The 20457-nt window shown below is 40.9% G+C and overlaps 1 protein-coding gene across 1 annotated transcript in view; it reads right to left on the reverse strand.

Moving 5' to 3' along the window:
• LOC126236856 (intraflagellar transport protein 140 homolog) overlaps positions 1-15625 on the reverse strand; it is a 267376-nt gene extending 251751 nt beyond the window's left edge. Inside the window, exon 1 of the mRNA XM_049946468.1 lies at positions 15194-15625. Within this exon, the coding sequence (XP_049802425.1) occupies positions 15194-15340 (147 nt within the window). The 5' untranslated portion in view covers positions 15341-15625. The remainder of the gene's footprint in view (positions 1-15193) is intronic.
• Between the last annotated feature and the right edge of the window lie 4832 nt (positions 15626-20457).

A 20457-nucleotide genomic window follows, 5' to 3' on the forward strand; every position in this document is an offset into this window, starting at 1 on the left:
GATGGCATGAGTGGATAGGATACATAATATGCAAGGAAAGAAAGCCTAGGGAGTTTCCAAATTTTAAAATAAGCCATAAGAATGAAAACATGAAGCAATTTTGGTTTTCTTTTTCTCTGTCTGTAAGATCACCTACATCATCTCAACTGAAAACTGTCATGGAGGTTGAAACCAACATATTATGTGAGACATATACAATTTAATAATTACAGCCAAATAAAGAATTAATAGGTTGATACACAAAATTCAGCCTGCGAGTAAAATGTAACAGCAAAAACTCAGTTGGACAATGCATCTTATGAGAATGCTTCAGTGTAGTGTGTTACTGTTATTCACAGGCACAGCAGATAGTGAGGGAGGTCTCTAAGAAAGTAGAAGACAAACACTGGCAGAGACAATGAAGAGGAAGGACTGATGAAAAATGATTGGACATATTTTCAAAAACATCTTGGAAAAAACAGTGCTCGATTTTCACAATTGTACTTACAAAAAAAAGTCTAGTTCACAAAAATCACATTTAGTGGTTACTGGTTTCAGTCCAAAGTCAGGCCATCTTCACACTGTACTCCAAAGCTGAAGTGTGCATATAGACCCACTGAGCAGGAACTGCAGAAGCCTCCAGATGCTGTCAACTGCTCACAGTAACCACTGCAGCTGACACCATCTGGGGACTTCTGCATTTCCTGCTCTGTGGATCCATCTCCACATAACAATAGGAGTATGGTCTAAAGATGGTCTGCCTTTCCACTGAAACCAGTCACCAATAAATGTGATAAGTATTGTCAACACTATTTTTCTAAGTACAACAATTACACATTGACAGCCAATTATCAGAATGAAGGGGTAAAAATTAAAGGGAAAACATAATGACAAGTTGGTCAAATTCAATTATTGGATGTACAAGGCCAAAAAGTTGTTTCTATATTGATCAAAAAAATCTTAAGGGGAAAGACGCTACTTTCACAAAAGTCATCATCTATAGCTGGTGAGCAGAAGTTTCTTATCTCTACTCTTCATTCATTCACTGTGGAAAACCACTGACATTTGACTCTGTGAAACTTAACATAGAGCAAATTATCACACAGATACAGTTATTCTAACATCTCTTATAAATAATTCTCAGTATAATAAAAATGTTTTTGGCTGTTGCAATAAAATTTTTTTAAAAATTGTGATATCCACTTTTTGCTTAGAATTTTTTCCTAGTAATAGACCATGTTCAGTCACAATATTTTTAGTTTTCTGTTTAACTCATCCTGAGACATCAAGGAATAGTCAAATTGGTAAGGGAGGGAAGTGTAGCATGTAAAAATTATTGAGGGAGACCAAGTCTTGACTACAGTAAGTAGGTTAAAATGGATGTAGGATGCAATAATTACACAGAGGTTTGCACAGGACAGACTAACATGGTGAGCTAATTAAAACCAGTCATTGAACTGGAAAGCACCACAACAGCAACAATAACACAAAAATAAGTTACATAAAACACTTTAGTATAATAATTTGTTTACATCAGTGTTTAGTGCATAACTTTCGAATAACTTCCCAAAAATTGCATTTCAGAGAGTGCATTATTTAAAAAGCATCGCCATCATCATCTTTATTATCTAGTCGATTAGTGGTCCTTTAAAGCCTGCAGCAGAAAGACAAAAGAAATGACCAAACTACAAAGAGGAAAAAGCAGCACACCATAAAAAATTACAAAAGAACCCATTATGAAAAGGGCTATAAAAAAGGAGAGCAGTCATTTACAACAGAGGAGATATCTACTGCAGATGGTAGTCCTACATTGCTAGCTTCATCTTACACTGATGATGGGTCCATTTATTTAAGAATGGAAAACACTCGATCCTTCCATTGTGTCCTCAGATGTCCCTTGGATGTTTTACACCAGCCTGAGAATGGAGGATTTGGTACGGGAGGGATCTATCAGATCAAGGGATGTGGCCAAACCACTGTAGCCTCTAGTGCCCTAATATTTGGCCAGTGTGTGGCTTTTCAAATTGCTGATACAGATCTGTTTTCATTCTACTTTTCGGGTATTGTACATGGGTCCATAGATCTGTCGAAGTGCCTTCCTCTCGAAGGCACATATTATTTCTTCAGTTGTTGCTGATGTTGCCCAGATTTCACAAGCATGTAAAAGTACAGCCCATACTAGTGTCATATATGCATACATCTTGTTCTTCTGTGACATCAGTTGTGACTTGAATAAATTGTTCGGAGCAAAGAACATGCAATTAGTGTTCGTTATTCATTGTTTCACTTTTATCAGTCAGTATGGATTCCAGGTGCTTGAATTCTCAAATTCATTCAAAGATATGACCATTGACAACAATGGAAGGAAGGAGAGATTAACGACATGATACAAAGAGATATTTGTTTTGATCATCGTTCACCACCAGCCCAACTTTCTTCGTACTGTGGAGAAACTGTGAAGTATCAGCACATACTTGCTCCAGGGTGTCATGGAATCCCAACATCATCAGCAAATGCCAGGATTGAGTCTGCTCTCATTATATCCATTTCTCTGATTCAATAAGTGTCATGGCTTACTTCATCCAAGGCCAAGTTAAATACACTCCTGGAAATGGAAAAAAGAACACATTGACACCGGTGTGTCAGACCCACCATACTTGCTCCGGACACTGCGAGAGGGCTGTACAAGCAATGATCACACGCACGGCACAGCGGACACACCAGGAACCGCGGTGTTGGCCGTCGAATGGCGCTAGCTGCGCAGCATTTGTGCACCGCTGCCGTCAGTGTCAGCCAGTTTGCCGTGGCATACGGAGCTCCATCGCAGTCTTTAACACTGGTAGCATGCCGCGACAGCGTGGATGTGAACCGTATGTGCAGTTGACGGACTTTGAGCGAGGGCGTATAGTGGGCATGCGGGAGGCCGGGTGGACGTACCGCCGAATTTCTCAACACGTGGGGCGTGAGGTCTCCACAGTACATCGATGTTGTCGCCAGTGGTCGGCGGAAGGTGCACGTGCCCGTCGACCTGGGACCGGACCGCAGCGACGCACGGACGCACGCCAAGACCGTAGGATCCTTCGCAGTGCCGTAGGGGACCGCACCGCCACTTCCCAGCAAATTAGGGACACTGTTGCTCCTGGGGTATCGGCGAGGACCATTCGCAACCGTCTCCATGAAGCTGGGCTACGGTCCCGCACACCGTTAGGCCGTCTTCCGCTCACGCCCCAACATCGTGCAGCCCGCCTCCAGTGGTGTCGCGACAGGCGTGAATGGAGGGACGAATGGAGACGTGTCGTCTTCAGCGATGAGAGTCACATCTGCCTTGGTGCCAATGATGGTCGTATGCATGTTTGGCGCCGTGCAGGTGAGCGCCACAATCAGGACTGCATACGACCGAGGCACACAGGGCCAACACCCGGCATCATGGTGTGGGGAGCGATCTCCTACACTGGCCGTACACCACTGGTGATCGTCGAGGGGACACTGAATAGTGCACGGTACATCCAAACCGTCATCGAACCCATCGTTCTACAATTCCTAGACCGGCAAGGGAACTTGCTGTTCCAACAGGACAATGCACGTCCGCATGTATCCCGTGCCACCCAACGTGCTCTAGAAGGTGTAAGTCAACTACCCTGGCCAGCAAGATCTCCGGATCTGTCCCCCATTGAGCATGTTTGGGACTGGATGAAGCGTCGTCTCACGCGGTCTGCACGTCCAGCACGAACGCTGGTCCAACTGAGGCGCCAGGTGGAAATGGCATGGCAAGCCGTTCCACAGGACTACATCCAGCATCTCTACGATCGTCTCCATGGGAGAATAGCAGCCTGCATTGCTGCGAAAGGTGGATATACACTGTACTAGTGCCGACATTGTGCATGCTCTGTTGCCTGTGTCTATGTGCATGTGGTTCTGTCAGTGTGATCATGTGATGAATCTGACCCCAGGAATGTGTCAATAAAGTTTCCCCTTCCTGGGACAATGAATTCACGGTGTTCTTATTTCAATTTCCAGGAGTGTAGTACTGATGCTAATCGATCTCCTTATCTCAACCCATTTCAAACACTGAAAGGCGGCAAAGGCTGGTTGCTGAACTGTACTTGACAAGTTGATTGAGAGTAGCAAGCTGCAATTCGTCAGATTTATTTCGATGAGATGTCAAATTCCGCTGTTCTCCATAAGATGGAATGGTCATAAGGTACCTGAAAATCAATGAAGGTAAGATATCATTCTTAATCAAACTCATAAAATTTTTCTATTGGCTGCCTCAAAGTAAATGTGTGGTCAAGAATCAACTGTCCAGGGAACAAACCATATTGATAGGGGCCTACGATTCCTTCAGCCAATGGTTTCATGCAGTTTAGTATTGTTTGAAAATTTGAGATGTATATTACATGTCTCACACAACTGATTTAACAGCTGTAATAGTATCATGTTTGACAATATCATGCCTGTAATTTACACAATATAAAATAGGCGGCTGCATGCACCATAATCAGTATTTCACTGAACATTACAATTTTAAATACAAGACTACAGACTATGTCTATGCTAGAATGAAAATGTAGTGAAAGCTGTTTTGTTTAGTCATTTCTGACTACATTTGGGAAAGTAAGTCTTTGTATTATGTTCTCTTTTAGTGGTACGCCTTATCTCTTTTGTCTCGACTTATTCAACTTCCTGTGATTTGCAGTTCCACATCTGTAGACTCACAAAACCATGTTTGAGTTGTTGTTAGCAGCATATATGGTCAGCCCGTGAATGGGTGCCTTTTCCTAGTTGAGATGCAACCCGTCAGGTCACAAACTAACCCGTATGGGCTGATCTCCCAGTTTTAAAATTATTCTGTGTTAAATTCAACTTGTAATTTTCCAGAGTTCCTTGGCTTTTTTGAAATTCAGTTTTCATATTAATTTATTCTCTGAACCTCTCAAGGAGACACTGTCCATGTGGGAGAGAGGTTTCCTAATTCATATGACACTAAGGGCTAGCTGTGGCAGTACCATAGCTGCTGCAGGATCTCCCGAGCCATACAAGGCTTACTCGATGAACTAGTGTGTCTCACAGAACCCATCTTCCCACTCTGTATCCTTCAAATTTTTAAGGAAATAGAAGATGAACCTTTACAGTTGTAGAGAAAGAAATTCATCTAGGGGAAGGTTACCCCAAAATTAAAAGCCCTGGTCCTCCGGGTTAGGGGTTGCCAATGAATTACTTCCTCATCACAGAAAACCTGGTAATGGTCACAGACTACAAGGAAGCCTCAGAGCTCCCAAAAAAAAAAAAAAAAAAGAGAGAGAGAGAGAGAGAGAGAGAGAGAGAGAGAGAGAACAAGGTATATGGTTTGGAACATGTAATATTTGTAGTTTATATACTGGTACACTTGATGTTGAAAAGTATTCAGTCTTTTATGGAAGCTGTAAGTCTGGACACAAACTCAATGGGTCATTGTGGAAAGGTACCTAAGTCACTCAAAGTAAATTTTCAGGAAAAACAAAAAATTGTCCAGTTCAATAATTAAGGATTAAACAATCACACAAAAAATACTAGTTAATTTTCTGATAAAATGAAAGAGATGCTGTATAGACAAGTGCTCAATAATGAAATAATTTTGTGCACAAAAATATACAAAATTGGGTGACTTATGTACCTTTCTGCATTGAAAGTATTAGATACCATTCACAAACTAAATTATTTTTTGCAGACTAATTTTATTACCTAAGAACATTGTTCATTATTGACTCAATGAACCAGATGAAGTGTATCTCACAGTACCCTATCTTCCCACTCCCTATAACTTAGATTTTTAAGGAAAGGAAAGACGAACCTCAACAGCTGTAGAGAAAGTGATTCGTCTAGGAGAAGGTTACCCCAAAATTAAAAGCTCTGGTCCTACACGTTGAAGGCTGCCAATAGGTTACCACCTGGTATAGAAAACTTGGTAATAGTAAACAGACTACAAGGAAGCCTCAGAATTTCATAAGAAAAAATAGACGAAAAGTAAGATGACAAGAGATATAATTGGAAACATGGAATATTTGTAGTTTATATAAAATACACTCCTCAATCAGTCTAGTCAAGGAGATCAAAAGATATAGGATGGATTTAGTTTCATTGCAGGAAGTTTGCTGGGAGGATACAGGTACTCTTGATGTTGAAAAGTATTCAATCTTTTATGGAAGCTATAGTCAGGACACAAACTGCATAAGGGATTTTGTGTGACCCCTAGAACAGCAGTATTAACAGCAGACACAAAGAGCTGTAAAATGTCGTTTGCGAACTGCCATGCATCCACAGAAGAATATGCAACCCAAGCGAAGGATGAATTCTGTGCAGAATTGGAGGTAGCAGTCAACAGCACTTGGAATAACAAATATAAAGTCCCACTGGGTGATATGAATGCCAAAGTGTGAAGAGAAGGTATATTCCATTCAACAACAGTAAGACACAGTTTACATGAACTCAGCAACGACAATGGCATCTGGTTCTTAACCTCTGCAACACTGACAGTGATGTTCATCAACATTAATTTCCAACAGAAGGACATACACGAAGCAACTTGGGTGTCAACAGATGGTAAATAAGTTAATTAGGAAAATCACATTGTAACTGACATCAAAGCAAAGAACTGCGTGATGGATGTAAAGACAGGATGGGGTTCTAAGTGACCACTTCCTAGAAAAAGCTGACTTCAAGTACAATGCACAGTCAGAGACAGAAACAATTCTAAGAAAGTAATATGCTACAACATTAATATGCTCCGAGATACTACAAAAAAAAAGACGAATTTCAGCTCCATCTCAGCAACCACTTAGAAACTCTGCAAGAAGAGGATTCAAAAAAGAACCTTGAAGTAGTACTGAAAAAATCAAATCAAATATTTTGTGTAAAGAAAGGAACTACACAACAGATGTGACTCAACAATCTTCTATTGCATATGTTATTAGTTTCAAAACACTTAAAAGTTCCATCATCTGGTGTAAAGTGTAATAACGAAAATATTATTAAAAGACAGACAGAGTGAATCACCAAGTTTTTTTTCTTTTTATTTTATTTTTTTATGTATTTATTTTTAAATGTCAGATATGGATCTACACAGTTAAAATCTCTAAAATAAAATAAAAGAGAAAACAGAATGTTACTTGCAAACAAATGTCATGGATACGTATCAGAGATGACTGGAAAGAAACTGCTGCCCGCCACTTTTCATATGAAAAAATTTGGGGACACTTTCTCCTATCCTTGCATGTATCATATTGAGTGTGATACAAGCTAGATATGCAAGAGTAGATACACTTGGACAGACAGGTAGGAATTTTTATACGAGATTTAAAGCTCTGGTCAGCTATGACACTGCATTTGACTGATGACCAATGTCAGCAGCAGCAGGTTAGCAATAACTTAACTGTCCTACACACTCCTGAGAAACATCGGATACTCAATATCCTGGAAGAAACTGAAATCTTAAGAAGTCTTCATTCCCATCCTCTTGATACTATTAATGAGTGAAAAATTAAGGTGTGTACTGTAATATAATCTTTTTCCTTGTTTTTATATGTTTCATATGTTTATTTATTAGCCATTCAGCATGTTTACCATGCAATTGGCTTCTTCGAAATACATTTTACATATTTCATATAAGTAGAGTTGTTACTAATTTTTACATTATGCATACATATACATACATCTTTTTAGTAGTTAGTAATTTGTACATTTTACTCACATCATCATTTTACATATACAGGGTGGCGCAGATGGATCGGGTGGTTTTAAAATACTTGTCAAACTGTCAATTGTAAAGGTATTGGATTGAAATAAAGTGCAAAACGTGTAGTTACAATGGAAGTTTATTAACAAAAAAATAGTAATGTTAGTTTTTAAAAATTACATCCATCAAATGCCCTCCTTCTCGAGCGACGCATTCTTGGAGTCGGTCCTTAACGTTCCGCATTGCCCGCTCAAGCACATCACCAGGAATTGATGTGATTTCGGTGTGAATTGCTGCCTTCAACTCCTGAATGGTCCGGGGTTTGTTCATGTAGACCCTTGCTTTTAAATAGCCCCATAAGAAAAAGTCACATACCGTGAGGTCCGGCGAGCGAGGGGGCCAATGGACATCTCCATTACGGGAAATCAAACGGCCAGGGAACAGAGCGCGTACAGCTTGCATTGATATCCTAGCGGTATGTGCAGTTGCCCCGTCTTGTTGGAACCACATATTGCCCATGTCGTAATTGTTCTCTTCAAGTTGTGGGAGAAGAAAATCTTCAATCATGTTCACATAACGCTGCGAATTAACAGTAACCGCCTGCTCCCTTTCATTTTCAAAAAAGTAAGGACCAATTATCCCTACCTTAGAAACCCCACACCAAACCGTCACTTTGTCACTATGGAGAGGCCGCTGGTGTAGATCTCTTGGGTTAGTGTCGGCCCAGTAACGGCAATTTTGCTTGTTTACGTATCCGTTAATGTGAAAGTGAGCCTCGTCAGACATCATGATAATCAGGTTTACATCTTCCAATAACTCCAACATCTGTTGGCTAAACTGAAGCCTTTGAAGATGGTCTGTTGGGAGAATCTTCTGTACCAACAGGATTTTATAGGGGTGGAATTTCAGTTCTTCGTTAAGAATCCTTTGAAGGCTCCGACGTGACATTCCAAGAGCTTGAGCACGACGTCTCGTTGATCGACGTGGGCTCGCAGTGACATCGCGTCTCACACGCTCCACGTTCTCAGGCGTTGTTATTGTTGGCGGTCTAGGCGTCCATTTTGGAGCACATGAACCAGTAGTGCGGAAATTATGCACCCAACTCAATATCGTATCTCGCTTAGGAACACTACCGCGAGGTGGGATGTTGAAACGCCGGCGAAAGGCACGCGTCACAGCAACAATTGACTCGTTATTGCGTATGAACTCTTCCACTGCGAAAACACGATGCTCAACGGACCACGTAGCCATCGCGACTGACTGCCAGCCTGCAACTGAAACTTCCCGTCCCCCCCCACCACAGGACGAAGTCGCCGAACACCTGGCTCCCCCCCTCCAGACGTACAGTCCACTTCAAAACCACCCGATCCATCTGCGCCACCCTGTACATAAATACATAAACTTCTTACTAATCAGACAATTTCAGCAATAATCATTATACAGTTGACATTCAAGAATTAATTATAGGGTTTTACACATTAAGTTAGTTACATTATTTCATTATTTATACATTCCTTTCAAATTACTTCCAAGATATTCTTCAACTGAGTAATATGCTTTATTTTTGAGCCATGTGTCTAATACCTCCTTAAATTTAAAGTAGGTGAGGGTTTTGATAGATTGTGGCAGCTTATTATATAACTTTAGACTTAGTTGTTTGTGACTGTCGTGTGTCAGTGACAGCCTAGAATACGGTATATCAAGCATGCAGCTGTTTCGAGTGCTGTGCAAATGTAAATTCTTTCTCTGTGTAAATTGTTGTATATTTTCTTTTACATATATTAAGCAGTTATACATATAGAGACTTGGAAGTGTCATTATGGTCAATATACTGAAATGCTCCTTACAGATTTCTCTTGGACCCAATCCTTGCAAACACCTAATTGCTCCCCCCCCCCCTTTTTTTTTAAATACACATTTTGTGCCTGGTGAATTACCCCATAACTGAATCCCATATTGTAGCTGTGACTGAAAGAATGCATAATGTACAGGTTCTCTTCCCTTCTAATGTAGTGATGGTTCTCTCTCCTTTCTGCTGTCACTTCCTGCTTTTGCACTTTAAACTGTTTACTAATCACATATCTGATTCATACTGCACCTGCACTTGGGCCATTTGCGCCCTCAACATGCATGGCTAGCAAGTCTATACTATAGCTTAGTCTTCCTGTTAATGTTCCCAGGTGGGGCAGCTTGGCAGAATGGTTTCATGAAATTTAGGTAGTAATTCCACACAGCAAAATTTTCCTCTTCTCATTTTTGTTTCATCCTACATGTTTTATGATTCTGGTGACTGTCAATGTCCGATTGTACTGTCAGTTTTTGGGATCTTTCTAGGTCCCCCTTTTTACTCTTCTGAGAGAGAACTTTTGTTCCATGACAACGAGGGGGTGCGAATGACCTCAGATGGTTATGTGATTTTATTTGTAACTTAAGTCCTGTTCTGCTTTTTATTTTATTTTAGAAATTATAACTATATAATTATACATATGACTTTTTTTTAGTTGAGGATACCTTCTCATTTTCTTATAATATAATATTTTCATTATTACAGTTTACACTAGATCATGAAAGTTCTGAAACTGGTCATATATCATATAAGATTGTTGAGTCAGCAACTGTTGTGTGGTTTCTTCTTTTTACAAAATGGCCTTGTAGAGTGGTGGATGCCTCACAAGAAGAACCCTTTGAGTATGGAAAGAAGCCAAGGTTGGTGTAAATGAGGTGGAAAATACAATCATCAAAAAGCAGATCTGGAGCAAGAAGTAGTGGTTTGAGGATAAAAGCATTAAGGCATTAATCAATAGAAGGGAGCCCAAGGAGAGCTCGCTACGAGTCACAGATTTTGCACAAAGAAGAGCACAGTTCGAAGAAGTATGGAGAACTGCCTAAGACACCCTGAGGACAGGAAAGAAAATGTACGTCAAAGCAGAGATAGAGGAGGCTCAAAAAGATTTATTGGGCCAAGAGGTGGAAAAGTTGTACCATAAAAATAACTTTTTTAAGAAGGGACATGACCGCTGCCAAAAGTTCACTAAGGACAATATGGGGACCATACTCAACAATGAGTCCAACATTGCTGAGAGAGGGAATCAATAGTTCAGGGGTATCCTCAATGGTAATGAACCTAAAGATCTGTTCAAATTTCTGACATTGTAGATTTAGATTATCCACCACCTACACTGGAGGAAAGAAAGAATCAGATAATGAAACTGAATAAGAACAAAAGTCCATGAGAAGGAAACCAGGCAGAAGTCATTCAAACTAGATAAGTGAGATTTTGTCCAACTTTATACAGATAGAAACCACTAGTTTGCAGAAGTGCTTGGTGAATATCAGAGTGGTTTAAGACATGGCTGTTTGGCTGTGGACAACGACAATTTCTCTTTATTGCAACAGCTAACAGAGAAAAAGTGGGAATATGGTGAAGACCTTCATGTTATCTTCACATACACTCCTGGAAATGGAAAAAAGAACACATTGACACCGGTGTGTCAGACCCACCATACTTGCTCCGGACACTGCGAGAGGGCTGTACAAGCAATGATCACACGCACGGCACAGCGGACACACCAGGAACCGCGGTGTTGGCCGTCGAATGGCGCTAGCTGCGCAGCATTTGTGCACCGCCGCCGTCAGTGTCAGCCAGTTTGCCGTGGCATACGGAGCTCCATCGCAGACTTTAACACTGGTAGCATGCCGCGACAGCGTGGACGTGAACCGTATGTGCAGTTGACGGACTTTGAGCGAGGGCGTATAGTGGGCATGCGGGAGGCCGGGTGGACGTACCGCCGAATTTCTCAACACGTGGGGCGTGAGGTCTCCACAGTACATCGATGTTGTCGCCAGTGGTCGGCGGAAGGTGCACATGCCCGTCGACCTGGGACCGGACCGCAGCGACGCACGGATGCACGCCAAGACCGTAGGATCCTACGCAGTGCCGTAGGGGACCGCACCGCCACTTCCCAGCAAATTAGGGACACTGTTGCTCCTGGGGTATCGGTGAGGACCATTCGCAACCGTCTCCATGAAGCTGGGCTACGGTCCCGCACACCGTTAGGCCGTCTTCCGCTCACGCCCCAACATCGTGCAGCCCGCCTCCAGTGGTGTCGCGACAGGCGTGAATGGAGGGACGAATGGAGATGTGTCGTCTTCAGCGATGAGAGTCGCTTCTGCCTTGGTGCCAATGATGGTCATATGCGTGTTTGGCGCCGTGCAGGTGAGTGCCACAATCAGGACTGCATACGATCGAGGCACACAGGGCCAACACCCGGCATCATGGTGTGGGGAGCGATCTCCTACACTGGCCGTACACCACTGGTGATCGTCGAGGGGACACTGAATAGTGCACGGTACATCCAAACCGTCATCGAACCCATCGTTCTACCATTCCTAGACCGGCAAGGGAACTTGCTGTTCCAACAGGACAATGCACGTCCGCATGTATCCCGTGCCACCCAACGTGCTCTAGAAGGTGTAAGTCAACTACCCTGGCCAGCAAGATCTCCGGATCTGTCCCCCATTGAGCATGTTTGGGACTGGATGAAGCGTCGTCTCACGCGGTCTGCACGTCCAGCACGAACGCTGGTCCAACTGAGGCGCCAGGTGGAAATGGCATGGCAAGCCGTTCCACAGCACTACATCCAGCATCTCTATGATCGTCTCCATGGGAGAATAGCAGCCTGCATTGCTGCGAAAGGTGGATATACACTGTACTAGTGCCGACATTGTGCATGCTCTGTTCCCTGTGTCTATGTGCCTGTGGTTCTGTCAGTGTGATCATGTGATGTATCTGACCCCAGGAATGTGTCAATAAAGTTTCCCCTTCCTGGGACAATGAATTCACGGTCTTCTTATTTCAATTTCCAGGAGTGTATTTTAAGAAGGCACATGACAGTGTCCACCGGAAGTGCCTAACCAAGTTTGATATATTAAAGAAACTCATCAGCCTAGTTTGATACTTGGGAACCAAGTAACAGATAACTTTAACACAAACACAAGATTGAGACAAACAGATGGTGTGCCACCGGTATTGCTCAACATCATGCTAAAGAAGATAACAAGAGAAGTTTTCCATATGGGTTTCAAAGAGATCTAAGTAGAGTGTGAGAAAGTCACACACCTCACATCTGAAAAGATGGTCCTATTGTCCAAATCTAACAATGCAGATGAGCAACAGCATGGGAGTGGCAAAGAACAAGATTGGTCTCCTTGTGAATGAATTGAAGACCAAGTACCTGGTGATGAGCAGGAGTCATGCCTATTCAAGAAATGCACACCAACCACTGTGGTAGTCAGAACCCAATCCCAAAAAAGGTTCTCAATTTTAAATATCTTCCGCAAATCAATCATACTTCAGTCTGAGTCAGCTTTTTAAAGCATGCAGTCTCCCAAGGAATTTCAAACTCCAGCTGTACAAAACACTACCCCTCCCCAGAAAAAAGACTTCAATAAACTTCTCATTTTTGAGTGGAAAGTCTTACGGAAGATCTATGGTCTGTGATCCAGTACAATATGAGATCACTGGAGAGTGGAGGATTTGCCATAATTGTGAGCTTGATTAGATCTACAACAGACCAAACATTGTATACCTATTGAAAACCAAACAGCTTGTATAGGCAGGGCATGACATTCGGATGAATAAATCAATGCATTTTACTCTACGTGGAAGAAGGACACCAGACAGATGAAAGAAAAGGTACAAAGATGGAATCCATGAGGACTTGCTGCAGATCAGCATAGAGGGCGACTGGTGACAGAAAGCAGGAAATAGAATCTGGTGAAAAAGACTTGGTCCTCTGGAGCTGATCGCCTAAAGTAGAGTCCATTATTATCCGAAAATTAGCTGAGAAATTTCGAAACTGATATATGTAAAAATATACACACTTTTAGCAGAAGACATAATAACCATGACCTAGCATCCACCACCTGTGCGCCCCTCCACAACCCCTCTTTTCCTGGATCTCTGCCCACTCATATGCTGCACTTAAACTCATCCCAATGAAAATCCAGGAAAGAGATGCTCATAATGTCTCACAATATAACTAAGAGAAAACATTTCAATAACTCATTGATATATTTTAACCCAAAAGTAGGAATCATGGCCTGTGCACACAGAGTGTCCAATAATAATGTACTTATGTGTGCTGTGATAAATTCTTGGTTTTATCATCATAAACTGTACAAAACCTCATGTCACAGCATAAGCAACAGTGCAAATCTGAAGCACTAGAAGACCAAATTTAATGGCCTGGGTGTAATAACACCCCTCCCCTTTATTAGAAATACTGGTTGTGTTGAAAGAGAGATCTGCAGCATGTCTAGGTTATGTTGGAAGGTGACAGTTTTGTCCCAAACTAGAGAATACAACAAACAGGGATCAAAAATTTTAGGTAGTAAACTGATCTTTATGGTAGTACATGTCAAGTCATCTTCGGCAAGAATCAACATGAGAACCCTCCATGCAACTGATTCAGCAATTTACAGTTTCAGACAGAGCTCCTCACTCTTGACACCTGCTGCTTAGTGAACAATTTTTCTCTGTAAATACTAAAACTGCAAAGTTAATTTGCTGTATTACACAATGATAATAACAATAGGCCTATTTACTCATAATACAGAAAATTCCTGAGAGTATTTTGGTACATACTATGTAGATAGTAGATAGCCCTAACCCATGCAACAACTATCAAAATTAAACAGTGGTAGTGGGTGGGTGGGGGGGGGGGGGGGTGGGGGAGGAAGAGATGGGGCATATAGTAAATGTTATCATTTTATGATTACCCTTTAAAGTCTGTACTGGTTGCACATTACATCTCCAAGACTGGAGATGTGGCAGACTTCAGTGCACTTGCTAACACAACTTTAGTAGATAAATACGAAATGTAGAAAAGAGAGTAGAAGGTCAAAGGATAACATATCCATTCAACCTCTACAACTGGAAAATATATTTATAGAGCTGTTGATTTCATTTTGTCTGGTACCAAAAATACCTAAAAGATGAGTAGCATTAAAAATATGCACGACAAAAACTGAATTTACTGGCGTCAGTTAAAAAAACACTTTTTTTTTTTACAATTCTGTTAACCAGTAGTATAAGATCTTATCATATTGTTGATGTACGGATAGATTGTCGCTTGTCGAGTGATAAATAGAAACTGACAATAAAGGTGGATGTTGATTTTCTGTATACAGTGCTCAGATGCTTGTCTGTATTCAAATTGTTTATATTACTGGAAGTCTAGAACCCTTCACCTTCTGTAAAAACATGATACATTTTCTCCTTTACTTTTTTCGATTATATTTATACCGCTACACTCCCTCCAACGATAATTGAAATAACAAAATATTTCCCAACCTACGTGGATCTTATAAATTTATTCTTTCACTGTAAACGGAAGTCCTACATAAAAGTTCAGTATGGGTGTAAAGCATATGCACTGATACATGGTAAATCATGGTATGAGTCAAACAACAGTTAACTTTCGTATTAACACTGTCACATACCAGTTCATCGTAAATGCTCACAAATCCTCCTTTGCTTTCGCTGTATGATGAGACTGCTAGCAGCGAATGCTGATGATGCCAGTCCACACCCAAGTTTATAGCTGCTAAATCAGGGTTTTGTACTTTGTAATCGAAGTATAATGACATTATCGTGACTGATAAACCTAACAGCTTCAAGAAGTAAGCAACTTTTATTTTTAATTAATTATATCACAATACCAAATAATTCTTTCGGAGTGAAATTTTTACGTCACACAAGCGTGTTATGCATTTCAAGTCATGTCTTCGCTATTGGAGAATAAATACGAGAACATCGGTTCACACCAGTCCCAGAGAAACATTCTGTACACGAAATAGTGATATAGTTGTTAAATCTTTCAGCCTCAGTATTTGCGTGACGATCGGAATTCGCGGCTTTGTTACAGACATCAACATAGCTGAAACCATGGCAACGGGACTCACAGCCATCTCTATAATAATTCGATAATTGTCAAAATGCGACAATCGATTTACATTATGAACAGATTTGCAATTTTACCTCATCGTAAACGATGATAGTATGCCCTTGGTAAAATATTCCGTAGATAAATAGTTCATAATTCAATTATGTGTGAGGGAACTATTCAGGGAGACGTTGTAAAAAAAATTAATAAATAAAAGCAGCGGCCTGAGAATAAGGTTCCGAACGTTAGATCTCTAATCGCGGTGGAAGATTGAAGAAGTTGAAAATACAAATGAAAAGGTTGAAGTTACAAACAGTGGGACTTACTGAAGTGTGAAGCCAGAAAGATCAGAATTCCAGGTATGGCGAGTCCAGTATTTTCAACACAGAATCAAGTAAGACCATAATCTGTTAGTATGTGGTAGGGGCGTGGCAGGAACAAGAAAATAGAAATTATAATGAACTGCTATAAACAGCACAATGAAGTGATTATCGTAGCGTAGATAGCCCCCACCACGATCAACCACAACAGTACATTAAAACACACTTGCGAGGTCAGCATAGGACAAGGTAGATAAATAAGGAAATGGAGACTGGGAAGCTGTAACGATAAGGCTTTGTCGAGAGTTTCAAAGTAAGCATTAGATAATGACTACCATAAACAGAGGGAAAGAATACAATAGATGATTAAAGGATAATTTGAATTATGAAATAGTGAAGAAAGTATTGGAAGAACTATGCAAAATTGGGAAGCTGGGTAGAAATCGTTAAATAACGTGTGAAATATTAAATTTAATTAATAAAATGATATGAATACTGTGAACGAAGAATTGAAGATGACAGTTATAAGTGCTACTTTGAGATGAATTCACAGCCTGACCAAAAAAGTTAAGTGCACAGAAGACAAGACCAGTTGTCAATATAACTTTGTACAATTACACGTCATAGCTGGTATTTAAATAATTAGAGTTGCAATTTTCTGTGTCAGGTTGTACCCTCATCGCAGAGCTGTAGTATTGTCCATGTTTAGTGTTGTTACCTGGTAGGGTATACAGTGGGTTTCGAAAATACTTTTACAACTGAGGGACAGGTTCCATACACCAAAACAAGAAAAAAAGATCAGATAAATATATGACTGAAACACCTAGAATCGCTCAGCCACTGTGGCCCACACAGAGATTATGACTCAGGTTTTAGATTGTAAGACATTTGCAGGGGCAAATGTGGATTTTGAACACAATTTATTGGTTATGAACGGTAGATTAAAACTGCAGAAATTATAAAAAGATAGGAAATTAAGGAGATGGGATCGGGATAAGTTAAAAGTACCAGAGGCTGTTGAGAGTTTCAGGGAGAGCATTAGGTGACAATTGACTAGAACAGAGGAAGGAAAGCAGTAGGAGACAAATGGGTAGCTTTGAGAAATGAAATAGTAAAGTCAGAGAGGATCAAATAGGCAAAAAGTCCAGGCCTAGTAGAAATCCCTGGATAACAAAGGAGATATTTAATTTAACTGATGAAAGAAGAAAGTATAAATATGCAGGAAATGAAGCAGGTGAAATGGAATACAAACATGCGTACATGCATGACATGAAACTAGCATCTGATTGTGTCTTCTGGATGCTTCATTTTTTCTGTCAGGCAATATATATATAGCTTGTATCTGGAATGAACGTAGAAAATGAGAAGGCTGTAGAGTGGGAAAGAACAAGCATATTTCACATAGCAACCCATGTCCACATCCCTTAGCATACTGTACAAGGTGTTGTTGAACAATGTCGCATGGCGTCATGAGGGTAAGCACACAACATGTCATCTGAGCCGTCATGGTGGCAGATCTGCAGGTCAACGATTTCAATGTATTTATGAAAACACTGTAAAAGAGTCATCGGGTTGAAGTTTTATGACTTTTATTTGCAAACGTTGTAGTCAACACAGCTACGGATATGCGAGGCAGGACAACACTACAGGTTTTTCACTTCTTAAGGGGACATGAACGCGCTACTTTTGGCTGTGAAAATGCCTGTTCGATAGGTGTTGCATAGAGGGCAGCACCTGGGCATGCTGCAGAGTATGGTTTGCCCTGCATCAGATTGTCACCAAATGGGGACACTTGTGTTTGTTATTGTGTGGAGCGGACAGGAAATGGAGTGCTATTCTTGGGATTAAGGGCAGAGATGTAATGTGCTTATAGGATGGTGGATAAAAATGCTCAAGCTGGCCAAAGTTTGTACCTTTGGCGGTTTACAAATTGTCGAGTGCCACATTCACACGGATTTACTGCCATCCACAGGTTCCTACAAGAGGCAGGTTCACTTTACGTTTTCCAATGGCATGTTCTCCTAATGGCACATGTGCATTTAAGGCCTACTTCGAAACTTGGTGTATTCATTTTGTGTTGCAGGTGCGAAGACCTGACTGACTTGGTCATTCATCATTTGGATGAAATTTTGGTGAGAACTAGGTAGCATGCAGTAGCCTGCACGTTCCCCCGATTTGACACCCATTGATTTTTTCTTCTGGGGCCACTTGAAATCTGTTTTGTGTATGAAACACCCATTGCGACTGATGAAAAGCTGACAGCGCTCATTGTGGCAGTTTTTGATACAATTTCCACTTTGCCATGAGTATTTGAAAGAGTGTGGCATCACTCTACCGTCGTTGTAAGGCGTACCTTTAAGCAGGGAGGCGTGATTTCGAGAATTTCTTGTAACTATCTTCAATTAAAGGTTATAAAATTTCATCCCAACTTCTCATTTACATTGATGCCACAAATACACTGAAAACGTTGCCCTGCAGACCTGCTACCATGACGGTCCGGATGGAATGTTGTGTGCCTACGCTCTTGGCAGTGCACGGCCCTGTCAATGACGCCTAGCGCTGTTTGCTGACGGACGCAAACTTGGGTTCCTACGTGAAATGTGATTGTTACGACCCACTCTGCCAGCCCTCTCATTTTCTACATTCATTTCAGATGCACCCCGTTGTTGTTGTTGTGGTCTTCAGTCCAGAGACTGGTTTGATGCAGCTCTCCATGCTACTGTACCCTGTGCAAGCTTCTTCATCTCTCAGTACCTACTGCAACCTACATCCTTCTAAATCTGTTTAGTGTATCCATCTCTTGGTCTCCTTCTGTGATTTTTACCCTCCACGCTGCCCTCCAATACTAAATTGGTGATCCCTTGATGCCTCAGAATATGCCCTACCAACCGATCCCTTCTTCTAATCAAGTTGTGCCACAAATTTCTCTTCTCTCCAATTCTATTCAATACCTCCTCATTAGTTATGTGATTTACCCATCTAATCTACAGCATTCTTCTGTAGCACCACATTTCGAAAGCTTCTATTCTCTTCTTGTCTAAATTATTTTTATTTCAGAAACGACTTCCAGACACTTAAATCTACACTCGATGTTAACAAATTTCTCTTCTTGCACACCGTATATTTGCCTTTTTTATTCTCTTACAATGAAGGGTTACTTTTTTTGTGTGCTCTGGTTGTTAGCCACAATCTTTATTGACATTGTCCTGTTATAGAGTTATTTACAATTGCTAAATCTGGTGGATTTTCTAGATTTGCTGTTTTGGGTTTCATGATAAGGACAGGCTGTGGATATTTTTGGTGATGTTTTCGGCTGTTCTTTCGTTTTGAATGGCGTATTTTAGTCCTCACTGTTTGGCTATCACCAGCCTGATACTTTCTTAATGTTTCATGTGTGGGTGGGTCTGGATAATTGCTCTCACCTACATGGTGTCAATTCAGAACTTTCAACTTTTACAATAACATTCGCGGGTTATCTCAACTGTATATTCTGTCTTCCACTACATCTTATGAATCGCCTTATCATTTAGTCAGGGCACTATAAGACTTTCACACTCAATCAACATTCTTCCTACTCGGGAATCCGAACAGTCGTTTCTTTGTAGGAAGTAGCCAACTTATCAGTCAGTCCCAGTATCTTAAGTTTTATACCAGGATTATACATCGTTTCATAAATAATATTTATTTTTCGTATTGGGTTACGATCACTTCTGTATCTTCTTTTAGTATATCTTTAAGAATTAGCCCCTGTTCCCATTCAACTGTTTCTTATTTTTTCAGTTGGTAATTTTTCAATACACTGTCCACAGTCAAATGTAGACTCTTGACTTCTGTCCTTCAAGCTAAAAAGTGATTGAGGAAACCTTCAGTAGAAATAAAAAAGTGTTCCTTCCCCCTATTCTCACTTCAAAGTACTTTCTTTTTTACTTTCAGCTTCTGAAAGCCTTTAAAAAGTTTTCCTCTTTCTTTGGTTTCACCACAGCCACGGCTGTTCCCACCGTCGATTTAGCTCTCTACCTGCTTCGACTTCAAAGGAATGTAGCTGGGATGATTTTGGAGAGATGCAGTGTACATGTTTGGAAACACGCCACAAGATTATAGTGTGACGTGTACGCTCCTTATCAAGTGGAATGAAACAATGGCTCTGTGCAATTTTCGTTACATATCAGAATAACACGAAAGTCTAACAACACATATGGGAATTGCTGGATGAAAGGAGACATTATTCCCACTAATCTCTGTTGAGAAAGTTTAGAGAACCGCTTCTCTGAGTAGATCATACTGAGATGACGAAATTAATGGGATACCTATATGCAAATATACAGATGGCGGTAGTATCGCTTGTACTAAGTATATAACAGCAGTGCATTGGCGAGCTGTGATCTGCACTCAGGTAAATCATGTGAAAAGGTTTCCAACGTGATTATGTCTGAACGATGGCAATTAACAGACTGAAGCAGAATGGTAATTGGAAGTAGACACATGGGACATTCTATTTCGG

The sequence above is a fragment of the Schistocerca nitens genome, chromosome 2 (genome assembly GCF_023898315.1).
Source record: "Schistocerca nitens isolate TAMUIC-IGC-003100 chromosome 2, iqSchNite1.1, whole genome shotgun sequence".
Classification (NCBI taxonomy): Eukaryota; Metazoa; Arthropoda; class Insecta; order Orthoptera; family Acrididae; genus Schistocerca; species Schistocerca nitens.